Here is a 21956-nt window from a genome sequence, read left to right as displayed (position 1 = left end):
TATTAGATATCTTCTAACATTATCTGTTTTATCAACTGTCAGTTTCAGAAGATATTACTCTTTATTACTTTGTATACACCCAAGAAATCTGGTTTAAATGTTTGCATATTACTAAGTGTACTATGTTTTTTTAAATCTTCAAACTAATTATAGATTATTTATTCCCCTGGAGAAGGAGGAGTTTAGTTTTGGTAAATTGCAGTTTTTTGTAATATTATAAAAGATCTGATGACAATAGCCATTAGATTCTAAGAACCTAGAGAAATGTTTGGTTCTCAGAGCATAATCATTAAAGTTTTGTTGAAAATAAATGTATATTGTATTATACAGCAAAGTAAGCTAAAGGTGAGATGAATTAGATTGAAGATCTTTCAAGGTGACACAAATGTGTGTTACTGCCTGAAAAGTTTTGTTTGTGTTGTTCTTTTATTGTTTTTTAAGACATGACTTTGCTGAATATCCCAGACTGACCTGGAATTCCTTATTAGCACAGGCTGTCCTCGAACTCATGATCCTCCTGCTTTCCCTTCCCTAGTGCTGTAATTACAAATGTATACCACCAAGCATGGCAGTACACTTTTTTTAAGCCCCCCCTTAATTTTGCACAGATCCAGAAGTATTTTTTAATTATATTATCAACCCAATTTAGACATAAGTTATTTCCCAGCACAGGATGTGGTTCTTCAGTCGTAGACGTGCGTGTTTCGTATTCGGAATCAGCCTTGGCAGCTAAGGGAAAGCACAGTATTTCTTCCCCAGATTATTAAAACCCCATCTCCAAATTTAAACTTGTAAGGATGTTTCCCCCGAGATCAGCTGGCATAGCTTTCATATATTTCAGTTTGACTTTCGTGTATAAAAACCTTTATAACATAACACATTTAATGTATTCATTTACTACTTTTAATTCTCATTATACATTGTGATATTTTGTGGTGCTTTCCTACAATGATTGCAACTTACCCTAGAGCTTTTCTCATCTCATTTTTTTCCTTTTTATTATTGCACTGGGGGTACATTGTGACATTTACAAAAGTTCTTACCATATATCATGGTTGAATTTACCCCCTCCATCATTCTCCTTTATATCCCCTGGAATAGTTTTAACAGGTCTCATTTTTCCATTTTTAATACATGAGTACATAATATTTCCACCATACTTACTCTCCTTCCCCCTTTGCTTACATCCTCCCATTGGTGCCAGTCCCCAGACAGAACCATTTCTACTTTCCTCGTCTCTGTTTTTGAAAACAGACATTTTTGTTTGTTTAAGATAGTTATACAGAGTTTCATTGCGACATTTCCATGTATATGTATTATAACCTGAATTGGTTCATCCCCTCCATTTTTCTCCTTTCTACCTTAGTCCCCTTCTTACAGTTCTTTCAACAGGTTTAAAAATTCCTTATTTATTCTTTTATAGAAAGTACATCAACCATATTCACCTTCTTAACTTCCTTCTTTTAGCCCTCCCCCTCCTATTAATGATCTCCCTTTAGTGTGACCTGTTTTTCATAATATTGCTTATATTTGTGGTCTCTCTTCTCATTTTCTCGTTTAAACTCAGTGTTGAATTTTCTATGTATTTATCCATTTATTTCATCAAAGGATGAGAATTTTTAGTAAATCTAAAAGTGATTAAATAAAATACAAACTCAGAAAATGTAAAAGGAATAATGCTAGAGATATGTGAGAGGAAGCTCAAATTAATCTTCATTCCCAAATTAAAGACTAATTTTTTTCAGTTATACATTCCATCAATAAGTCATTTTCAATCTAAAATTCTAATATTAATAACCTGTGATAAGGATTATTTGACATTTAAAGTTCTCTTCTCCCACTTCCCAATACTTCTTTTCAAATAATAGTGACAGATCTTCATCAGAAGTATGCTTAAGTAACTGGTGATTATTTTAGACTTTTTTTTAATGTGCTGTCCTGTGTCTTTTGTAGCCCCGGGGTCCAAGGACTTCCTTCCCACTCAGTTTTGGCTGCCTACAGGCGGGCAAAACACAAGGAGACTATTTTAGACTGTCATTAGCTCTAAGCCATCTAATTGTTTAAGTATTTGATAAATAAAAATAAATAGCTGACTATTTTTTTCCTTCCATCCTTGGTAATCAGAATACTAAGTGCATACTCGTTTATTGTATTAAAGTGTTGTTATGTCATATATGTTTATATAAATTAAGCTTATGTATTATTTTATTAACAAATTAGTCACATAAAAGTAATCTTTGAAGGACAAAAAAGATATTTTTAAATAACATAATAGAAATGTGTTGACATGGTGGTTTCAGAATATCTCAGGCTAATACCTGGATGCTATCCTTTTGGACAATACTCTTTAATGGGTCTGTATACTCATCTTAATTCTATGACCATTTCCAGGCTGGTTTCTTATCAGATCTCATCAGATCCTTATGGCGTTAACATTTAGAGGTATAAGAAGAGCTTGTATAAGAACTATCACTGCTGCCACATTTCTTATTATTCACATCTGATTATGGGGACAGAAGTAAGCTTGTTGGATAATAATAGTAACTATTATGTGCAGACACTACTGTAAGTGCTTTAAATATATTAAATTCTCACAGCATTTTAGTAATGTAGGTCTTTGATGACATTATTTTTCCTTATTACACATAAGAAAATTGAGGCACAAAAGGGTAAAGAAACTTGTCTTAGTTAACACAACTCCTAAGTGACAAACCAGGAATTGAACCCAGATCATGTGGCTTGTATATTTTTAACTACCACTGTGTCCTTCATATTTTAAAATGCTGGTTAAAGGGTACTCAAGGAGCAGTCGTGTTCTTTCAGCTTGGACACCTTTGACTGTGTAATACATTTCTGGCTATTTTTATTACCAATGTCTTACCACTGATTAAATTTATAATGAAATCAAACTAGCTTTTTTATTAGCACATTTTAATTGTGCAAAGGGGTTTTGTTGGGATATTTCCATTTATGCATATAATGTACTTTGATGAAATTCACACCCTTTTAGTCTTTCCAATCCCCTTTACAAGTTTTAGTAGGTTTGATTATTGTATTTTACTACATTCGCATGAAATACTTTATCCCTCTTCACCCTCCCCATTGTCCATCCCCCTTTCTTGTGCTTGCCACTCCCAATGATTCCCCCTTCTCCTCCTTTATACTCATGCTGTTTTCTTTTTTAATGCCTAGATTGTCTGTATGAGAGAGGACTTGGAATATGTATTTCTTTCTCAGTCTTACTTTTGCTTAACATAATGCTTTCCAGTTCTATCCATTTTCCAGGAAATGACATAATTTCATTCTTCATGGCTGAGTACTTCTCCATTGTGAATATATACCAGGCTTTTTTATCCATTCGTCAGTTGTGTGGACAGCTAGACTATTTTTGCAGCTTGACTGTTCTGAATAGTGCTACTATAAACATGGTTGTACAGGATCTGTCTTGCTTGCTGACTTAATATTTGTTGGGGTATATGCCCAGAAGTGGTACAGCAGGATCATATGGTAGTTCCTTTTTAGTTTCTTTTTATTAAGTTATATCAGTTGTACAAAAGGTTTCTAGTTTTTTGAGGACCCTCCATACTGCTTTCCATAGTGGCTGCAGGAATTTACATTCCTACCAATATTGAATAAGGGTTCTGTTTGGCTGCATTCTCTCCATCATTTGTTGTTTTTTCTTTTCTTGCTGATTGACATTCTGACTGGGGCGAGATAGAATCTCAGTGTTGATGGAATCTTCGTGTTGTTTTGATTTGCACTGCCTTTCTGGCTAAGGACCTTGACCATTTCCTCATGTATTCATTGGCCATTTGCACTTCTTTAGAAAACTGGTCATTTGCCCAAATAGAATTTGGATTGTTTGTCTTTTAGTACTTAATTTTCAAAGTGCTTTGTGTATTTTGGATATTAATCCTTTATTTACTTAATAGCTGGTAGAGATTTTTTCCCATTTAAATTCATTGACAAATAGCCTTTTTAGTCTACACTTTACTTTTTGGTTTGTTTTATACTTCAGATTATCTCAACAAAAATCCAAGTAGAAGAAATTCAAACTGTTACTTTGAATGAACAGCTTAAAATTAGTAAACACTAATTCTAAACTAATGATTTTGAATACTTTCCAAATTATTTAGTTGCAGCAGGTTAAAACTAAACAAAAAAGATATGCCTATGTGCCTATGAAAGGAATCTTCTATTTTTGTTCACATGGACTTTGAAATAAAGGATTCCTGTCTATGTAGGAAGAAAAATAAACTTTGGTCAAATCTGCTCACATGTTATACTTAGTACGTTCTTTTTGTACCTTCTAGGATAGTGGTGATTATCCCCTTACCATGCCTGGACCTCAGTGGAAAAAATTTCGTTCCAACTTTTGTGAATTTATTGGAGTCCTGATTCGACAGTGTCAATATAGCATAATTTATGATGAGTATATGATGGACACAGTAATCTCCCTTTTGACTGGTTTGTCAGACTCCCAGGTCAGAGCTTTTAGGCATACAAGTACCCTTGCTGGTAAGTAACCAACATTTTCTTTCCTTTTCACTTTATTTTGCCATATGTGTTTTACACTAATTTATCTTTCTTTAGATCAAATGTTAAATTAATCACTATTCTGAAAGATAACACTTTTTTTCCAAATTTATCTGAATAATTTACATTTCTATTAGGGCAAAATATATTTTTTTAACAGCCTTAATTATAAAAATTGAAAATTTCTGGCCAAAGTCAATAAATATGTTCATGACTCTTTATTTTCCTGCATCTGTATGTTACAACCAAAAAATATTTCTGGGGCCACTGTGCCATACTGTTTGATAAATCTGAGTAATAATCAGTGAAATTCCAAATTCACATTATTTATCCTTCAATTTAATTACATTGTTTTATTGCTCATTTTTAATATAAAAAGTGTAAATACTTATTTGAAACAATTCTGTTTGAAAAGATAATGGTTTTCCTATTACTGTTGATAATTTAAACATGTCTACAAGAAGTGTCTCTAAAATCATTTCATTCTATAGATAATCTGAAGAACTGAAAGATTATAGTTTTCACTTTAGCTTTCTCATTTTAGGATTATCTTGGCAACTTGTCAGTCAAATATATTCATTTTTTTCATTGTTTTTCCACAAGGCAATTTTGGTAATACAAGAATTGAACTATTTTGCTTCTGCTACTTAGCGTTTACCTTAAATGACTATTTTTTCCCGCATAATACAAAGTATGTATTTTTAAACATTTACATACTCTCAACTTACATTCTCTTCAGTACCAGTAATTTTGTCCATATTCATCTTAATTATTACAAGGACAGAACCTTAACAATTAGATTCATTTATTGCCTTCACTTTGCATTTAAAATTTAAGATCTCACTTAATCTAATTTACTTAAAGTATTTGTTTTTAAACCTTAGCACAAATCAGAATCACATAACAGCCTCTTGAAACAGGTAACTGGGTCTTACCCCAGAATTTAGGAGGTTTCTAGTGATAATGGGTCTGGTGGTTTAGGAAGTGCACATTACAAATACCTGGTTGAAATTTTTGTTATTTTTCTGGTTTAACCTGTTGCAATATTATCTATAGTCATAGTTTGCACATTTTTCCTAGTTTTTGTTTTGGTCTTCCTCTATATAGTTAACACATATATTAATGTCTACAATTCGCTTAGTTACAGTACTATACCAAATTTGAAAAATAGTTTATTTTGTTTTGTTGGTATTCTTTCTCATTATTAGGGATGTTTTGTTGTTGATCTTTTTTTAAAAAAGGTAAAATACAACTTATTGTTGAAAAGATTTCTGTACAGATCATGCAGCAAACAGTTTATTTTGTGTTTTGAGAATATCTTCTTCCTTGTTATTATGAAGAAAAGGAGAACATGCATCCAGTTGAGTATTTTAAAAGATACTGTAAAAATATTGTGATTATTAAAACATCTGGTACTATACATTGTTTTCTAATTTCACGAACTTCAGTGTCTTCTAAATTTAATCTTTTCTTTTTCTTTTAAAATATTTCCTATTTCTTTTCCAACTTCTTTTTGTGTACAGTAATGCCCATTTACCTGGTTGTCAGATTTGTCAGAAATTTATTGATACAAAATAAACATGACTTTTATCATGAGGTAGAAATTTGTAGAATTGTCATAAAAGTTAGTGAACTTGCTTGATGCAGAAATTATTATCTGGTGCTTGCTTCAGCAGCACATATACTAAAACTGGAACAATACAGAAATTAGCATGGCCCCTGAGCAAAGATAGCATACAAATTCATGAAGTGTTCAATATTTTAAAGAACAAAAGAGTAATTATTATCTGTTGTTCCCCAAAGCCAGAGAGGTGAAGAAACAAATTCACGGAGGACTTGCCTCAGATGTTGTCTGCTAATACAATTTTGAGATAACAATTTGTAACATAAAAACAGAAAAAATAGTTAATCTCAAAAGCAGAGTAAACTGGGGCTTCTTTGTTAGAGGTAGGTTTACCTCTCTTTAATCTAAAAACCTGTGTGCATCCTGTTTAAAAATTATAAATATGCCACATATTTTATTTAAGAATGCAAGAGCAAGATTATTATATAATCTATATATATCATTGGGGTTGAGGTGGAGCTCAATGATAGACTGCATGCTTAGCATGCTTGAAGCCCTGAATTCAATCCCAGCAAACCTCCCTTCCCCCCCAAAACAACCAACCATAAACAAAATATTTGTCTTTAAATTTTTTGAATAATGTACTATAATTCATTTTCATTTCTCTTTCAATGCCATGTAAATGTTGTATTTCTGTATCTTAATTGCCCTTTTGCTGGTTGTCCAATTTAGTTGTTCTTTCCATTGACTGATTTTGAGTAACATTTTATTTTTCTCTATGTTCAGCCCTTTGATTATCTACATCTATTAATTTTATATGTGCTTAAATATTTTCATTATGGTTTTTCTTGTATTCCTTTTTTAAGTTGAGCTGCTCCCTCTTTCCTCTAGTGCTTTTCTTTCTCTTCCCATGATTTACCTATGCTCATGTGTTTTACAAACTTGATAAATACATTTTATTTTCACTTCAGCTCTTTTTCTTATCATGGAGACTGTTCGCATTTGAAATTATTTTTCAAAATCTGGTTTCAAGAAAATAGAAAGTATTAAACATCATGGTTATATTCATTTTTTTAAAGGATAGAACCTGCTTTGCATTTATTTTCTAAGTTCAAATATTACTGTAATACCCATGTATCTACACTAATGGCCATATCTTCCAAAGCTTGATTGTATAAAATGTGAGTCATATTGGTCACCTACCTCTCAACAAAGCACAGAGGGCTTGCTGAGAACTTAATTCTGGACTGGACAATAATTATCCACCTTTTCAGTGATTTTTCATTCTCATCTTTGCCCTCTTTGTGTTTTTTTTTTTTAAATGGTATGTGTGCAAGGCATAGATTAAAAGATAATCATTTTTATTCACTTTGCAGGACAAGTCTTGGGGACTAGATAAAATGGGCAGGAACATTTAATCCTCTGCTTCAAAGACTATGTGCATGGAAAGTTACAAGGCAGTTATGGCCAGATATGATTATCGGCTTTGGAATAAAATGCTCCTTGACTTGCTTATATCTTAGCTGAGAAGAGAGACAATCAGGTTAGTTATTTTGTAGGGTACAGCTGTAATGAGTTCCATAGCTTCATAAGTCACCAGTGCGGTCTTATCAGTAGTAGTTTCAATCTGTTTTCCAAATACCCCTTTTTCTTGTTGTGAATTAATTAATGTTTCCTTATGTCAGTGTTTATGCATTGATATAAATGTATACTTTTACTACATTTTTATTAAAAGTTTTTAGCATTCTGGAGTTCTTCAGGTCTGTTTATCCCAGTTATAAGAATAAGTATTCTTGTTTTTCTGTTGGAGACAAACTCTCTTTTTGGAATGCTTTTTATCATTAAGATGGGATAGACTATTAGCAATCACATATCATATTTTCTTATGTCTCTTCTCTTAAACATACTGTCCTATTTATTTGATCTATTTTAATAACCTTCATATTTTTGCAGCACAGTTTTTTATTAACTCAATTTTTAAACTTAAGTGACTTTATTTCTGCTCCAAGTAGCTATCTCATTAGACATATTAGAACATAGTTTGTGGATTTAACTTCTGTAAGAAACATTTTGTCATAATTATTCTTGTGGGTTTACAATGTGAAACTGAACATCTTTTCCCATTTTGATGAAATTTTCATATTTTATGAGAAGATATTTTTCTAAGTAAGAAATAGGGCTGATTTACCATTTCATTGTTGCTATTATGAAGATAATATTATCAACGAATCTTTATCAGAATTAAATTGTCTCATTCATAGTTGCTTGATTGTAAAATGTATGTCAGTACTTTATAAGTTGTTTACTTCAAACTGTCAGTATGAGTAATGTTGCATTTAACATTTTTACTTTTCATTATTTTCTCCCCAGTGTAATTTTATGTTTTTTAAGTAGCTTAATACTGGCTACCTGTCATTTCTAAGTAAAAGTGCATATTTGAACAAAGACGGGTTAAGAATTCAGATTTTCCATAGATAATGTGACACTAGATTCTGTCCTAATTTTTTCCTAAAATGAATTTGTGAACAATTAGAAAATGTGGTTAAAGGCATTGAATTAAGGCAGTCTTGACCATCAGCTAACGATAAGTCATTCAGACTTGTGATGGCATGAACAATTCCTTACATTTTACTGACATTATTATGTTGACATATGGTTGATTTTATATGTATAAATGGTTCCATCATTGTTAAGTGTTTTTAACAAAGTCAACATCTCTGGACTCTTTCTCTGAGGAAAGACATATGCTTAATTTTTTTGTATATTAAGTGATAATTATTTTGCCTCAGAAATTCACATCCTTCCTTGACTTTCATTTGTTAAAACCATATATTAGTGGTTGATAGAATGAGTTCTGGAGCCAGACTTTCTAGAGTCATATTTCTCTGTGCCTTTCACTAGCTGGGTAACCTTCTACAATTTCTTTACTAATCCAGTCTCACTTTCTTCTGATGCAAAGTGGAAAAGGTAATAACAGTTACCTCTTATTAAAAAGAGATTAAGAGAACTTGGCATTTACTATGGTGCTGCTGTTACTCGGAATGACAAGAAGAATTAATGTTTGTTAGTGTTGATGTTTTTACTCAGAATGTACTGAGTATTCTGTTTTAGTAATAATAGGTTATATGGCAAATGGGGGACATAAAAAATAAGCAATTAATAAACTTTCTAAAACTGCTATTAAGAAAACTTAATAGCATACATTTTCATTTTAGTTTTTCATTGACTCAAGGAACCTGTATTCTATTTATTAAATTCAGTTATTATTGTATACTTCGTAACCAGACTGATTATTTCTGGGTTTTATGGTCAGGATGTGAAAATTTTAGGACAGTTTCCCATTACCAAAGAGGAAGCAATAGAATATAAATAAACTTTGCCTTCCCCTCTCTCCCTCTACCATATAAATGTGTGTGCTTCTGCAGATTGAACAGTGGCCTTCACACATACTAGGCAAGTGCTGTACCACTGAACTATAGCCCAGCCTTATAATATTTGCCTTATATTCCTTTTTTTAAGTTCTAGATGCCTTGCCTTTTCATTGCTTCGCACTTTTATCCATTGTATTATTGTGCTTTATCACTTGTCTTTCCTACCCATGGGTCAGGTTTTACTCATTTTTCTTGTGGACTTGTGAGATAGGTGCCTAATAGTTGTTCACCAAATCTGCAGGTAACACTGTATCATATAATTACATCTATTAAGTAGAGCATGACTTTAAAATTGTAATTATTATTTTGAATCTGTAAATAAAGATCTAGTGTAATTTTTAACTTTTTCTAACTAAAGAATTATAATTTTCTTAGATTTCTTTCTTTTACTTTCTAACATTAGGTCTGAAAATTAGCTTTCTTGTCAGTGTCAGTTTTTTAAAGAAACCACAATTTTAAAAGTTAACTTAGAAGGGCTAGGGGCATGGCTCAAGTGGTAGAACCTGCCTACCAAGTGCAGAGCCCTGAGTTCAACCCTCCCCCAAAATAAAAGTCTTTTGGTTTATGGCCAAAAAATAAGTCACTTTACAATCAGTTTGTACCTTTTGTTTATTTACTTGGTGATCTTGGACAACGTTCCTAATTTTCTGTGCCTTTAATCTGTATAATATTGACATGAACAGTCCCAATGGATTTAAGAGTTATTTTTGTGGGCTTTTAATTTTTAAAAAAAACCAGTCCTCACTTGCTAAAATTTAGATGTCCTTCACTTTGACCTTTTGCCATTGTTTTTACTCTATCTTTTTTTTTTATAACATCTCTCATTTTTCTTCTTAATGTATTGTCTCCTTTTGGGGTACAATATTGTCCAATACCTTCTTGAGAAAAAAAAAGATACTGAGGAACTGGATATTTGACTTCACATGCCTTGAATCTGTGTTGTATCTTTTGCATAATAGTCTGACCCAGTGTAGATTTTATTATTACTAAAATTTATTTTCTTCAGAATTTGTTTCAACTTCCTGTGTTTTGGCTGAGAAGTCCAAATTCTATTTAAACTTCTGTTTGTGTTTCTTGTCTTTTGAAGCTCTTTCATTTTTCTCTTGGCTGTAGTATTTTAAGATTTTATAGTGATACACTCTGGTTTTTCCCCTAACTTTGTTGGCATGCTATCTTAAGTAACTGTTGGTTAGATGTTATTTTCTTGAATTGATTCTCAGTTGTTTTCCTCTTCTCTTTCCATTTCCTCATTTTTCTGTTCTTAAATTTCTTCAATATTATTGAACTGAATTTTGGGCAGTATCTTAAATTTGCAAGAGTTCTTTCTTACTCTCCATGTCACTTTTGTCCCACATTCTGCATGTTAAAGATGTAATATCTTATATCTCTGTGATGATGGTAATTATTTCTTTGAATTATTTTCTATTCCTAACCATAACCTCTTTCTTCTGATTCTCTGCATTTATCATTGTCTTTTCATATTAGAAACATTCTTTAAATATGTGTTTCTTAGCTTTCTAAGCATTGTTGAGAGGGAGACACTAAAAAGCCAATTGCCAATAAGAGGGGAATTGGAGGGGGGTTTCCAAATCTCTTTATTTTCTGCAAGGAATAAATGTCTGTACTTCCCAAATTAGTGTGGTAGAGCAATTGTTAATTGCCGAGGTTTAGTGAGACCTGGAGATTTACTTGTTTATTGTACAGACTAAGATTTTAGAACAAATCTCTCTTCATCTTCTGTAGAACTTAGTTCTCCTACTTTCTGAGTAAAAGCCTTTTATTATGGTGGATATAGTTGTCAGTCTTTATTTACCCATTGATCTTATTTGAATCCTCTCTGCTGGCCATATTGTTGTATATACCTTCTGCCTAATAAAGATGAAATTCCTTTTTATTTTGCTTGAAATTTTAAGACACAAAAAAAGAGATTAGTTAAATCCTTACCGTTTGGAAACTGGAAGTTTTGTCATGAGCCTCCTTTTTCATAATCTTTGTACAACCAAACTAATGTAATCTTCCTTCTGTTAAAAATCTAATTTGTCCCATTACCAAACATTTTTATTTTCCAGACATGGGGTTCATGCTTGTAGCTCCAGATATTCAGCAGGCTGAATTGGGAGGCTGGCTTGAGCCAGGAAGTTTTAGGCCATTTTACGCAACATAGTGAGACTCATGTCTCAAAAAACAAAACAAAACATTTTAAAAAATGTACAATAATAGTTTGCAAAGTATATTACCTCTAAGTATAAATGCAATTTCTTTTATTTTTTAATTGCATGTTTTGATAAATACAAATGCTGACTGTTGGGTATTGATTAAAAGGATCAGTGTTAATCTTCATTTCAGGGTTCTCATTGGCAGATAACCTTCCCCCTCTGCTTTAGTGTTTTTCTTTTTCATTCCTACTCTTTCATTGTTTTTCTTCTATTTAGACATTAAATGATTTTACACTGTATATGTTCTCAGTTCCTTCACTTTCCTTTTATCCTTTACTTTCTTCTTCATACGTTCAACTTCCTGCCTCTGTCTCCCTCCATCATTCCCCTAAGCAAATCCCACATCACTGTAGGCTCCATACTTACTCCAGAACAGCTGAAAGTGACTGGAAAAAAGTACCTATCTGTGGTTAAGCTTTAGTTTTTCTTCTAAGTAAATCTTAAGTGTTGCCTAGCAATAGTTACATTATTCCACATCAGTGTTTTTTTGCTTTCCTTATAGCATTATGTGATTCTTTCTTCACAGACCTATATATCTCAAACTGGGCTGATTAACTTGTTCAGTGGATACTGTCAAAAGAGAATCCTTCAGCCACCTATATATTCTTTGCCTTTTTTCTTATTAGAGTGCTGTTTAAGGCAATCCTTGTACTAAAGCAGTCAGTTCCATCCCTGTTCACCTTTGCTTTTCAAATTGTTCTCTTTCATTTCTTCACCTTTTATTAGATAATTCATAGCATTATCCTAATGTGCTGTAATAGGTCCCATCTTTGTGTCAGTGTAAGTTCCCCAGAGAAACAACCAATAGGAGATATACTTACTTACTTATGTTCTCTCTCTCTCTCTCTCTCTCTCACACACACACACACACACACACACACACACACACACACACACACACACGTTCAGTGAATTGGATCAATGCAGTTGTGAGGGCTGGAAAAATTGAAGTCTTTAGGACAAGCAGGTCAGCATGTTGGAAACTCAGGCAGTTGTTGTGCAGCCTTGAGTCTAAGATCTGTAAGGCAGTCCAAAATCCAAAAATTAATATTGTATGCTTGAGTCTTCAGAAATTTCTTCTCTGAAAAATTTGGTTTTGCTCTTAAGCCTTCATTGGTGAGGCCCACTCACATTATTGGGGCATAATGTCTTTTTCTTAAAGTCAACTGATTTTAGATGGTAGCTTTATGTATAAAATATTTTAAAGATAACACCTAGATTAGAGATTAAGATAGTCTAGCCAAGCCTTGACACTTAAACTAGCCCCCTAGCTACCATCCCATTTCTCTCTTTTTCTTTACCCAAAAATCTCAAACAATTACTTATATTCACTTTCTCCTCTTAACTCTCTTTGACCTCCTCCATTTAGGTTTCTATCTTTACTACTGCATTGCCTCTGATATGTTCAGGTCAGCAGTACCTTCTTATTGCCTAAGTTGCCAGCTCCCACTTACCATCTTTAAAAAATTTTTTTTGCCCCCTGGGAAGACACAGATACTTCTTTGCAGAGCATTGTCTTTACTTGTTTTCTGGAAACAATTAATTGTCTTAGTGGATTTTAGCTAAACTGTCAGTGTTGAATTATCTTGAGACAAATCTTTAAAACATTTTTCATTTTACTATTTTCTATCAAAGAGTTAATAAAATGAAAAACATTTCCATTGTTTAAATATTTTTATGAGTAAATGAGTTTTAGATGGGTAAGGTAGGTAATAGTCACATGATTTCAAATTAAAAGTAAAAAGTGTTGTGTTGTAAAATACCTCTTTTCCTTTCTTGGCTGTCAACAATCAAATTCTCTTTCCTGATGACAACCAAAGTTGCCAGTTCTTACAAGACATTTTATGCATATAATAGTAAATGCATATTCATTGAGAGGCATATGCTATGGTAGCTAAACACTTAGACAATAAAACAAGACTTCCCATAATCAAATTATGTCTCCACCATTTACCGACTGTGTAACTAGCAACTTTCTTGGCTGATCTGAATCAGTGTATGTAAAGAACTTAGAAGAATGACTGACATATAAAAGTAAATAACATCCTTTTTGCATAAATGATTTTATAATATACATACTTTCAGACATACTGCTTTTTTCTATCAATAAATGCTATGACAAGCTTTTCTTTTTCTAATCATGTCTCATTTTTTTCCTCTGGCTAAATGATTCTGTATTAGATAGTTGCACCATTCAGCTTTATGGCTCTACGTACAGATATCTTTGATAGGAACTTCCAAATGTTTACCTACAAGCTTTTTATGTAACTTTGCAACTTCTGTTTCTCTCATTTCCTTCATTATAATTGAAAAGTTTTTTCAGACCTGTTTTCCAAATGCACTTCATTATCTAATCATTTCTCTCTCCTTATTGCTACTACCTTAATCCAAACCAGTATCATTTCATTGAATTGTTGAAGTTCAAAAACTCACAGATAATCATCGCAAAATATTTTCTGCTCTCCTTCATTGTTCTCCAATTTGGTCTCCCTTCTTCCACATTTACACTCCTATAGTCTGTCTACATAGCAGTTTAAAATGTAAATCAGGCCATTATTTCCCATCATTCCAAATCTCCAGTAGATCCACTTAGATTTTAATTCCTGATCCCTAACTAGAACATGGATTAACCCATTCATAGTAGAACCATTGTAATCTGGCCTCCTTAACTTGATATCTTGCCTCTTGCCTACCTCTGTACTCCAGCAGTATTATCCACAGCCTGCTCTTTATTTCAAGAGGACCTTCCTTATAAAGATGGACATCTAACCTTTGCGTTTTTTTACTCCTTTTACCTGGAACACTTTTCTGCTATATAGATATATACTTATTCTATTGCTTGATGCTCAAATGCCAATGCCCTAAAAGAGACTTTGCTGACTAACCATCTAAAATAGCACCCCTTTATTCTTTAAACTGTTTACCATTATTTATTTTTATCATACTTTTATTTTTCTTTATAGCATTTGTCATTAACTGACATGCCTTTCTGTTTTAGAAATTCTAGTCTGTTGGCCTGTGGCTTTGTGCATGCAGTAGGGAAGACATAATGGTAGTAAGTCTTTAACACATGGCTTTTGGGGGACATTCACCATCTAAAGTATAGCATTTTGCCCTTAGCCCCTAAATGACCATATGTGTCCCACAATCATTTCGTTAAATAAACAGCATTAAATCCACCTCCAAGATACCCCAGAGTCTTAACTGTTCCAACATTGCTTAAAAGTCTTCCCTCAGGACTCAAGCCAACAGTTGTGTTCTCCTGTAAAAGAGAACATGTTACGCTTCCACGATATAATGGTGTAACAGCCACAGGATAAACATGGCTTTCAAAAGGGGAACTATAGGGGATAGAAAGGAGAGATTGGGCTAAAGCAATCCCAAAACCCAGCAGGACATACATTAAATCCCATGTGACATTGAAACATACTGTGGTGGAATGTGCATTCTGAAGTACTTGAGCAGTATTGTTGTGACCCACATGCTCACTCTTTTGGGCTGGCTTTGCACAGTGCCTGCCGATCCTTTTGGTGGGTGTTGGCATATTGCTGGCACTTCTACCTTCCTGTGTTCTCCATTGCATTTCTGCTTTACTCTTACAGCTCCATGCTTCACCCTGTCAGGGGCTCCTTGCAGAAACTTGGACCCTGAAACATGCTGCTTGGCCTCCCAGGCTTTCCTTTGAAATCTCACTGGAAGCCTCCTTAATCCCATAACTCTTGCATGGTACTTGTCTATAAAACCTGAGTTATTTGGATAACAACATGTGTGCTGCAAGTGCCAGGTGTTCCTGGTCCTGCTTGTAGCAGCCTATGGGTATCTTTTGAGCTGAACACAAGAAAATGAATGCCAGGAAACAGGATCCTAGGCTATGCTGGACAGCATGGCATTCTAGAGGTCTTTTATCAAAGGGTTCTTCCCTGGAATGTCTTTGAAACAAAATTTACATTTATAACGTTTCTAAGCCTATGATGGGGAAGATCTTGCTGATTTCCCAGATGCTTTGAGGCATCCTCTCGATTGTCCTGGTGGAAAGCACTTGATTCTTTCAGTTGGCACGTGTATCTACACCTTTCCTTCCTACACCTTTTTATAGGCTCTTTATTTTTCCTGGGAGGGGGAGGGGAGGGGCATACTGTATTTTGAACTGAGGACTTTTTACACATGCTGGACAGATGCTCTACCACTTGAACCATGCCTCCAACCCTTTTTACTGTGGTTATTTTGGAGCTAGGGTCTTGCTTTTTGCCTAGGCCAGCCTGGACTGCAATCCTCCTATTTTACACTACCCATAATAGCTAGGTATCCATGCCACCATGCCCAGATTTTTCTGTTGATGGGGTCTCCCAAATTTTTTTTATGTGATCTGGCCTGGAACTGTGATCCTCCAATCTCAGCCTCCCACCTAATTAGGATAATGGGCACTTGCCATTACACCCAGCTATTGGTCGAGATGGGTTCTTAGGAACTTTTCTTCCTTTACCTGTAGTTGCTTTGAGCCAAGATCCTCTTTATTTCAGCCTTCAAAGTAACATGTGCTCCTTTTCTGACAAATGATAAGTTTTTTCAGTCTTTCTTCTCTGATCCTTTTTTGTTCTTGATTGTCACTGTACATTTTGCCACAAGCAGTCAGTAATATCTAGCCGGCATGCTGAGTTGCCTTGAAATTACCCCTACCAGACATACTAGTCCTTTAAGTGTGTCCTCCCACTGAGTCTCAAGGCATGGACAAAATGCAGAAGATTCTTTGTTACACTCTACCCAGTGTGTTCTTTTGTTCAATTTCCAATAGAGTCCTCATTTCCATCCCAAATCTTATCATCATAGGCTTTAGTGTTCACATTTTTATTAGACTTCTGGTTTTCTGAGCCTTTGCAAGAGTTACCCCTTAAGCTCTACTTACCACATTCTACTCTCTCTTAACCTGCTCCTCTGTGCTTTCCCAAACTCTTTCAACAAGCCACCAATTCCAATCCAAAACTTTCTTCGCATCATTAAGTATATAGTAACAGTAGAAATCACCCCGTTGTCAGTACCAATTTTCTGTGTGGGGCAGCTCCCATTGCTGTAACAAAATATCTGAGATAATTTATAGATAAAAGGAGTTTTTGGCTCATGGCTTTGGAGGTTCCAGTCCATGGATGATTTTTGGGCCTGTGGTGCCATAGTACCTCATAACCAAAGCAAGTGATAGAACAAAACAGCTTATATCATGAGCCAGAGAATAAAAGAGAGGAAAAAGAGACTGGGTCCCACAATCACCTTTGAAGGCTGCCCCTCAATGTACAGACCTCTCACTAGGAACCATATTCTAAAGGTTCTACCATCTCCCAACTGTGTTGCCTTGGGGAAGAAAGCCTCCAATTTTTGCGGGGGGCGGGGAGGAGGCATAGACCTTTACCGTCCAAAACCATAGGATATTTTGTGTGTTTATTGTCTTCTCACTAGAATGAAAAGTCATGAGGATGCTGGTACATTGTTTTGTTCACTTTTGCATCTCTCATGCATGAAACAGTATTCTGCATATGTTTGATAAGTAAATGCTTCTTGAGCTGTGTGTGGTTAAAAATACAGTTTTTAAATTGTCCATCACAAGCTAATACTTTTAGTGTAATAAAATAAATTTCAAGAAAGCAAATATGTATTTATTAATGTCATTTTATTATTTCATTGATCAAACAAAGTTACCATCATATTGCTATAAAAGTTTCTAAGCATTTTCAACTTTTTACTGTTAATGAACTTACAGTAAACCTTTTGTGGTCAGCGTCTAATTGCAGGCCACATTCTGAGTAACATTGTACTAGAAGAACATAGTCATCATTCTGTAGCCAACAGTTAAAATGAAAAAGTTAAATGAAATATTCACCTTGATAGGAAGGTACTTCAAAGCCCGTGTGTGAAGGCTGAATTCCTGTAGTATTATTATTTAAAATAATTATATTTTATAAAATAGTTCCATTATAACACAGGAAAATTTATGAATACTACACAAGAATCATTCCTATTCAGTGGACTCAATAAAACATAATTCCCATGTTGTATTTATTATATAAAATGAAAAACTGATTCATAGTACCTGTTTGTTTAGGTGTTGATCAGAGAAATGAAAATTTTAGTAAATTTTAATTGTTCAGATTTTAAAATATTTTACCTCAGAGAATAAGGTTGTATCTGATAGTTTCCTGAAATGTGTAGATCATATTTCATTTTTTGATATGTTTTATTATGTTGATTATTTTGTTGCTTATCTGGGGTAGAAGAAGAGGACTGTTATATAATGTCAGTTGGAGTTTCAGATCTGAGTTACAAGTAGATATATAGCTGAAAGCAAAAGTCATGAATTCAAGAAAAGCTGCTCCCTGATTTTTCAGTGGTGAATTCCAGCCAGGATAGGCATTAATTTTAATGACATCATCTTCAGGTCATTTTTCTTTAGAGATGTAGAAGTTTATACTGAACTATACTCCATTGGCCATCACTGTGTGCTCAAACATGCTCTGATAAACCGATATTATCCCTCATTTGGGCAGTTTGAATGCCCCAGATGCCTCTTGTTTTTCATCTAGTCTCCCTTCAGATGATTTTAAAAATACTTTTTTATCATTTATTCCGTAGTCAAATATTCTATTTCTGGAAATGCATAAGATTCTGTAAAATCATTGACCTGTATTTTCAAATACAAGAATATTTCTTAATTCCAGGACCTGATGGAGTCTCTGGTGAATTCTATCAAACCTTTAAAGAAGAACTAATACCAACTCTCCTTAAACTTTGCCACAAAATAGAAAGGGAAGGAAAACTGCCTAACTCATTTTATGAAGCCAGTATTACACTCATGCCAAAACCAGACAAAGAGTCCTTGAAAAAGGAGAACTATAGGCCAATTTCCTTAATGAACACCAATGCAAAAATTCTCAACAAAATAATGGCAAACCGAATCCAACAACACATCAGAAAGATCATCCACCATGACCAAGTCGGCTTCATCCCAGGAATGCAGGGGTGGTTCAACATACACAAATCTATAAATGTAATACAGCACATTAATAGAAGCAAAGACAAAAACCACTTGATAATCTCAATAGATGCAGAAAAAGCCTTCGACAAGATCCAACACCACTTTATGATAAAAGCTCTAAGAAAACTAGAAATAGAAGGAATGTACCTCAACATTATAAAGGCTATATATGACAAACCTATAGCCAACATCAGACTTAATGGAGAAAAACTGAAACCATTTCCCATAAAACCAGGAACAAGACAAGGGTGCCCACTCTTCCCCACTCCTGTTCAACATAATCCTGGAATTCCTAGCCAAGCAGTTAGGCAAGAAGAAGTAAAAGGAATACAAATAGTAAAAAAAAAAAACCTGTCAAAATATCCCTATTTGCAGACAACATGATCTTATGTCTTAAAGACCCAAAAAACTCTACCCAAAAACTCCTAGACACCATGAACATCTACAGCAAGGTGGCAGGATAAAAAAATCAGCTTACAAAAATCATTAGCCATTCTATACACCAACAATGAACAAATTGAGAAAGAATATATGAAAGCAATTATATTTACAATAGCCTCAAAACAAAGTCAGATACCTAGGAGTAAACTTAAGAAAGGATGTGAATGACCTCTACAAGGAGAACTACAAATCCTGAAGAAATAGATCGAGGAAGACTACAGAAGGTAGAAAGATCTCCCGTGCTCATGGATTGGTAGACTCAACATGGTAAAAATGGCTATACTACCAAAACCAATCTATATGTTTAGTGCAATTCCTGTCAAAATCCCAATGACATTCATCACAGAGATTGAAAAATCTACCCTAAAGTTCATTTGGAAACTCAAGAGACCACAAGTAGCCAAGGCAATACTCAGCAAAAAGAGCAATGCTGAAGGTATCATAATACCCGACTTCAAACTATATTACGAAGCAATAGCAATTACAACAGCTTGGTACTGGCACTAAAACAGATATGAAGAACAGTGAAACAGAATAGAGGACCCAGATATGAATCCACATAGCTATGCCCACCTTATTTTTGACAAAGGCGCCAAAAACATACGATGGAGAAAAGACAGCCTCTTCAACAAATGTTGCTGGGAAAAGTGATTATCCATTTGAAAGAAACTGAAACTAGGTCCATGTCTATCACCCTGTATGGATCAAGGACCTTAATATCAGACCCGAAACTCTGAAGTTAGTACAGGAAAGAGCAGGGAATACCCTGGAAGCAATAAGTATAGGCAAGAACTTCCTCAATAGAACCCCAGCAGCTCAGCAACTAAGAGAAAGGATGGACAGATGGGACTATATGAAATTTAAAAGCTTCTGCACAACAAAAGAAATGGTCTCTAAACTGAAGAGACCACCCACAGAGTTGGAGAAAAAAATTTGCTAGTTATACATCAAAGGACTGATAGCCAGAATATACAGGGAGCTCAAAAAACTTAAACTCCCCCAAAATCAATGAACCCGTAAAGAAATGGGCAACTGAACTAAACAGAACTTTTTCAAAAGAAGATATTCAAAAGGCCAAAAAACACATGAAAAAATGCTCACCATTTCTGGCCATAAAGGAAATGCAAATCAAAACCACACGAAGATTCTACCTCACCCTGTTAGAATAGCTATAATCAAAAACATCACCAGCAGCAGTGTTGGCTAGGATGTGGGGAAAATGGAACCCTCTTACACTGCTGGTGGGAATGCAAGCTAGTGCAATCACTCTGGAAAACAATATAGAGACTTCTTAAAAATCTAAACATAGATCTGCCATATGATCCAGCAATCCCACTCCTGGGGTTGTACCTAAAGGAATGCAATACAGATTACTTCAGAGGCACCTGCACACCCATGTTTAGTACAGCACTGTTCACAATGGCCAAGTTATGGAAACAACCAAGATGCCCCACTACTGACGAATGGATTATGAAAATGTGGTATTTGTACACAATGGAAATTTACTCAACCATGAAGAAGAATGAAATCTTATCATTCACAAGTAAACAGATAGAACTGGAGAACATCTTCTTAAGCAAGGTTAGCCAGGCTCAGAAGACCAAGAATCATATGTTCTCCCTCATATGCAGACTTTAGATCTAAGGCAAATGCAGTAATGTTGTTGGACTTGGGTCACACGCTAAGGGGAGAGCACAAATGGGAGGAATGGGGATAGGAAGGAAACCCAAAACTTGAAAGTGTTTGATGTCCACATTGCAGAGGAGCTAATACAGTAACCTTAAAATGACAGAGGTCAATATGGGAAGTAGTGAAGAGGTCAGGTAGAGATGAATCAATTTGTGTTGTAATACACTTGTGCATGGAAGCAATGCTAGGAATCTCTCTGTATAGCTACCTTTATGTCAACTAGCAAAAACGCTTTTTCTTATTATTGCTTATGTCTTCTATTCAACAAAATTGTGGAGAAGAGGGCAGAACAGGTTCTGCCTGGAAGCGAGGGGGTTGGGGGGGACAATGAGGGGGCGGGGAGCTGGGGGAAGAAATGGCCCAAACAATGTATTCACATATGAGTAAATGAATACAGAAAAAAAATTTACTGAAAAACAGTTACACTTAAAAAAACGAGTATTTCTTGAAGTATCTGAGATGCTGTATCTCAGGAAAAGACACTTTTTATTAAATGAATTTCTGAATGGTCTCTAACTTAAAAACATTTGTTTTCAGCATTTTTATATTATTATTTTGGTTTAAGGATAGCAACAATCGCTATTAACATTGAGCTACACAAAATGTCAGTGTAGTTTCAGAACAACAAATAGGGTGTGTTTAGATGGATGGAAGGAAGGAAACATACATATACACATATGCTTACATACATAGTTAAAGGAAATAGTGAAATTTTAAAACATTCATTTTATTTTTAGTTATATGGATATATTTTCAGATAATTGAATCAGTTCAGAAGGACTGAACAGTTATTTTTATAACTGAACACTTATATTTTCAGATGATAACCAAAGGGGAAATTATTTACCAGCACAATATTTTATTTCTTTACCAGTATTTCCCACACTCCATCTCAGTAATTAAAATAAATAGGAATCGACAAAAGTTTGAGGTTTGTGCCATATCTGTTGGACAGATGGTATACATGAGTAGTTTTTATATTAATAGGCCTTACAAATACAAGTGAACTTTTAAAAGCACATAAACACTGATTGGAGAGGATAGGTCAATTAGAATTT

At 34.3% G+C, this 21956-nt stretch overlaps 1 protein-coding gene and 1 non-coding gene across 6 annotated transcripts in view; both read left to right on the top strand.

Annotated features, from left to right (window-relative positions):
• Positions 1-21956, top strand: part of Stag1 (STAG1 cohesin complex component) — a 369238-nt gene that overhangs the window by 192296 nt on the left and 154986 nt on the right. For 4 of the 5 annotated variants that reach the window (XM_074059901.1, XM_074059900.1, XM_074059903.1 and 1 more), the window contains one exon: positions 4314-4518. In XM_074059901.1, the coding sequence (XP_073916002.1) occupies positions 4314-4518 (205 nt within the window). Of the gene's footprint in view, positions 1-4313; positions 4519-7499; positions 7644-21956 lie in introns of those variants that run through there. The other variant, XM_020160043.2, reaches the window with a different exon arrangement.
• Positions 6197-6300, top strand: LOC141418664 (U6 spliceosomal RNA). Its single transcript, XR_012443330.1, has one exon. It is a non-coding gene; the product is annotated as a U6 spliceosomal RNA (small nuclear RNA).

This window comes from Castor canadensis, chromosome 17 (assembly GCF_047511655.1).
Source record: "Castor canadensis chromosome 17, mCasCan1.hap1v2, whole genome shotgun sequence".
Taxonomy (NCBI): domain Eukaryota; kingdom Metazoa; phylum Chordata; class Mammalia; order Rodentia; family Castoridae; genus Castor; species Castor canadensis.
Note: the sequence above shows the minus strand (reverse complement) of the source record. Positions and strands in the feature narration are given on the sequence as shown.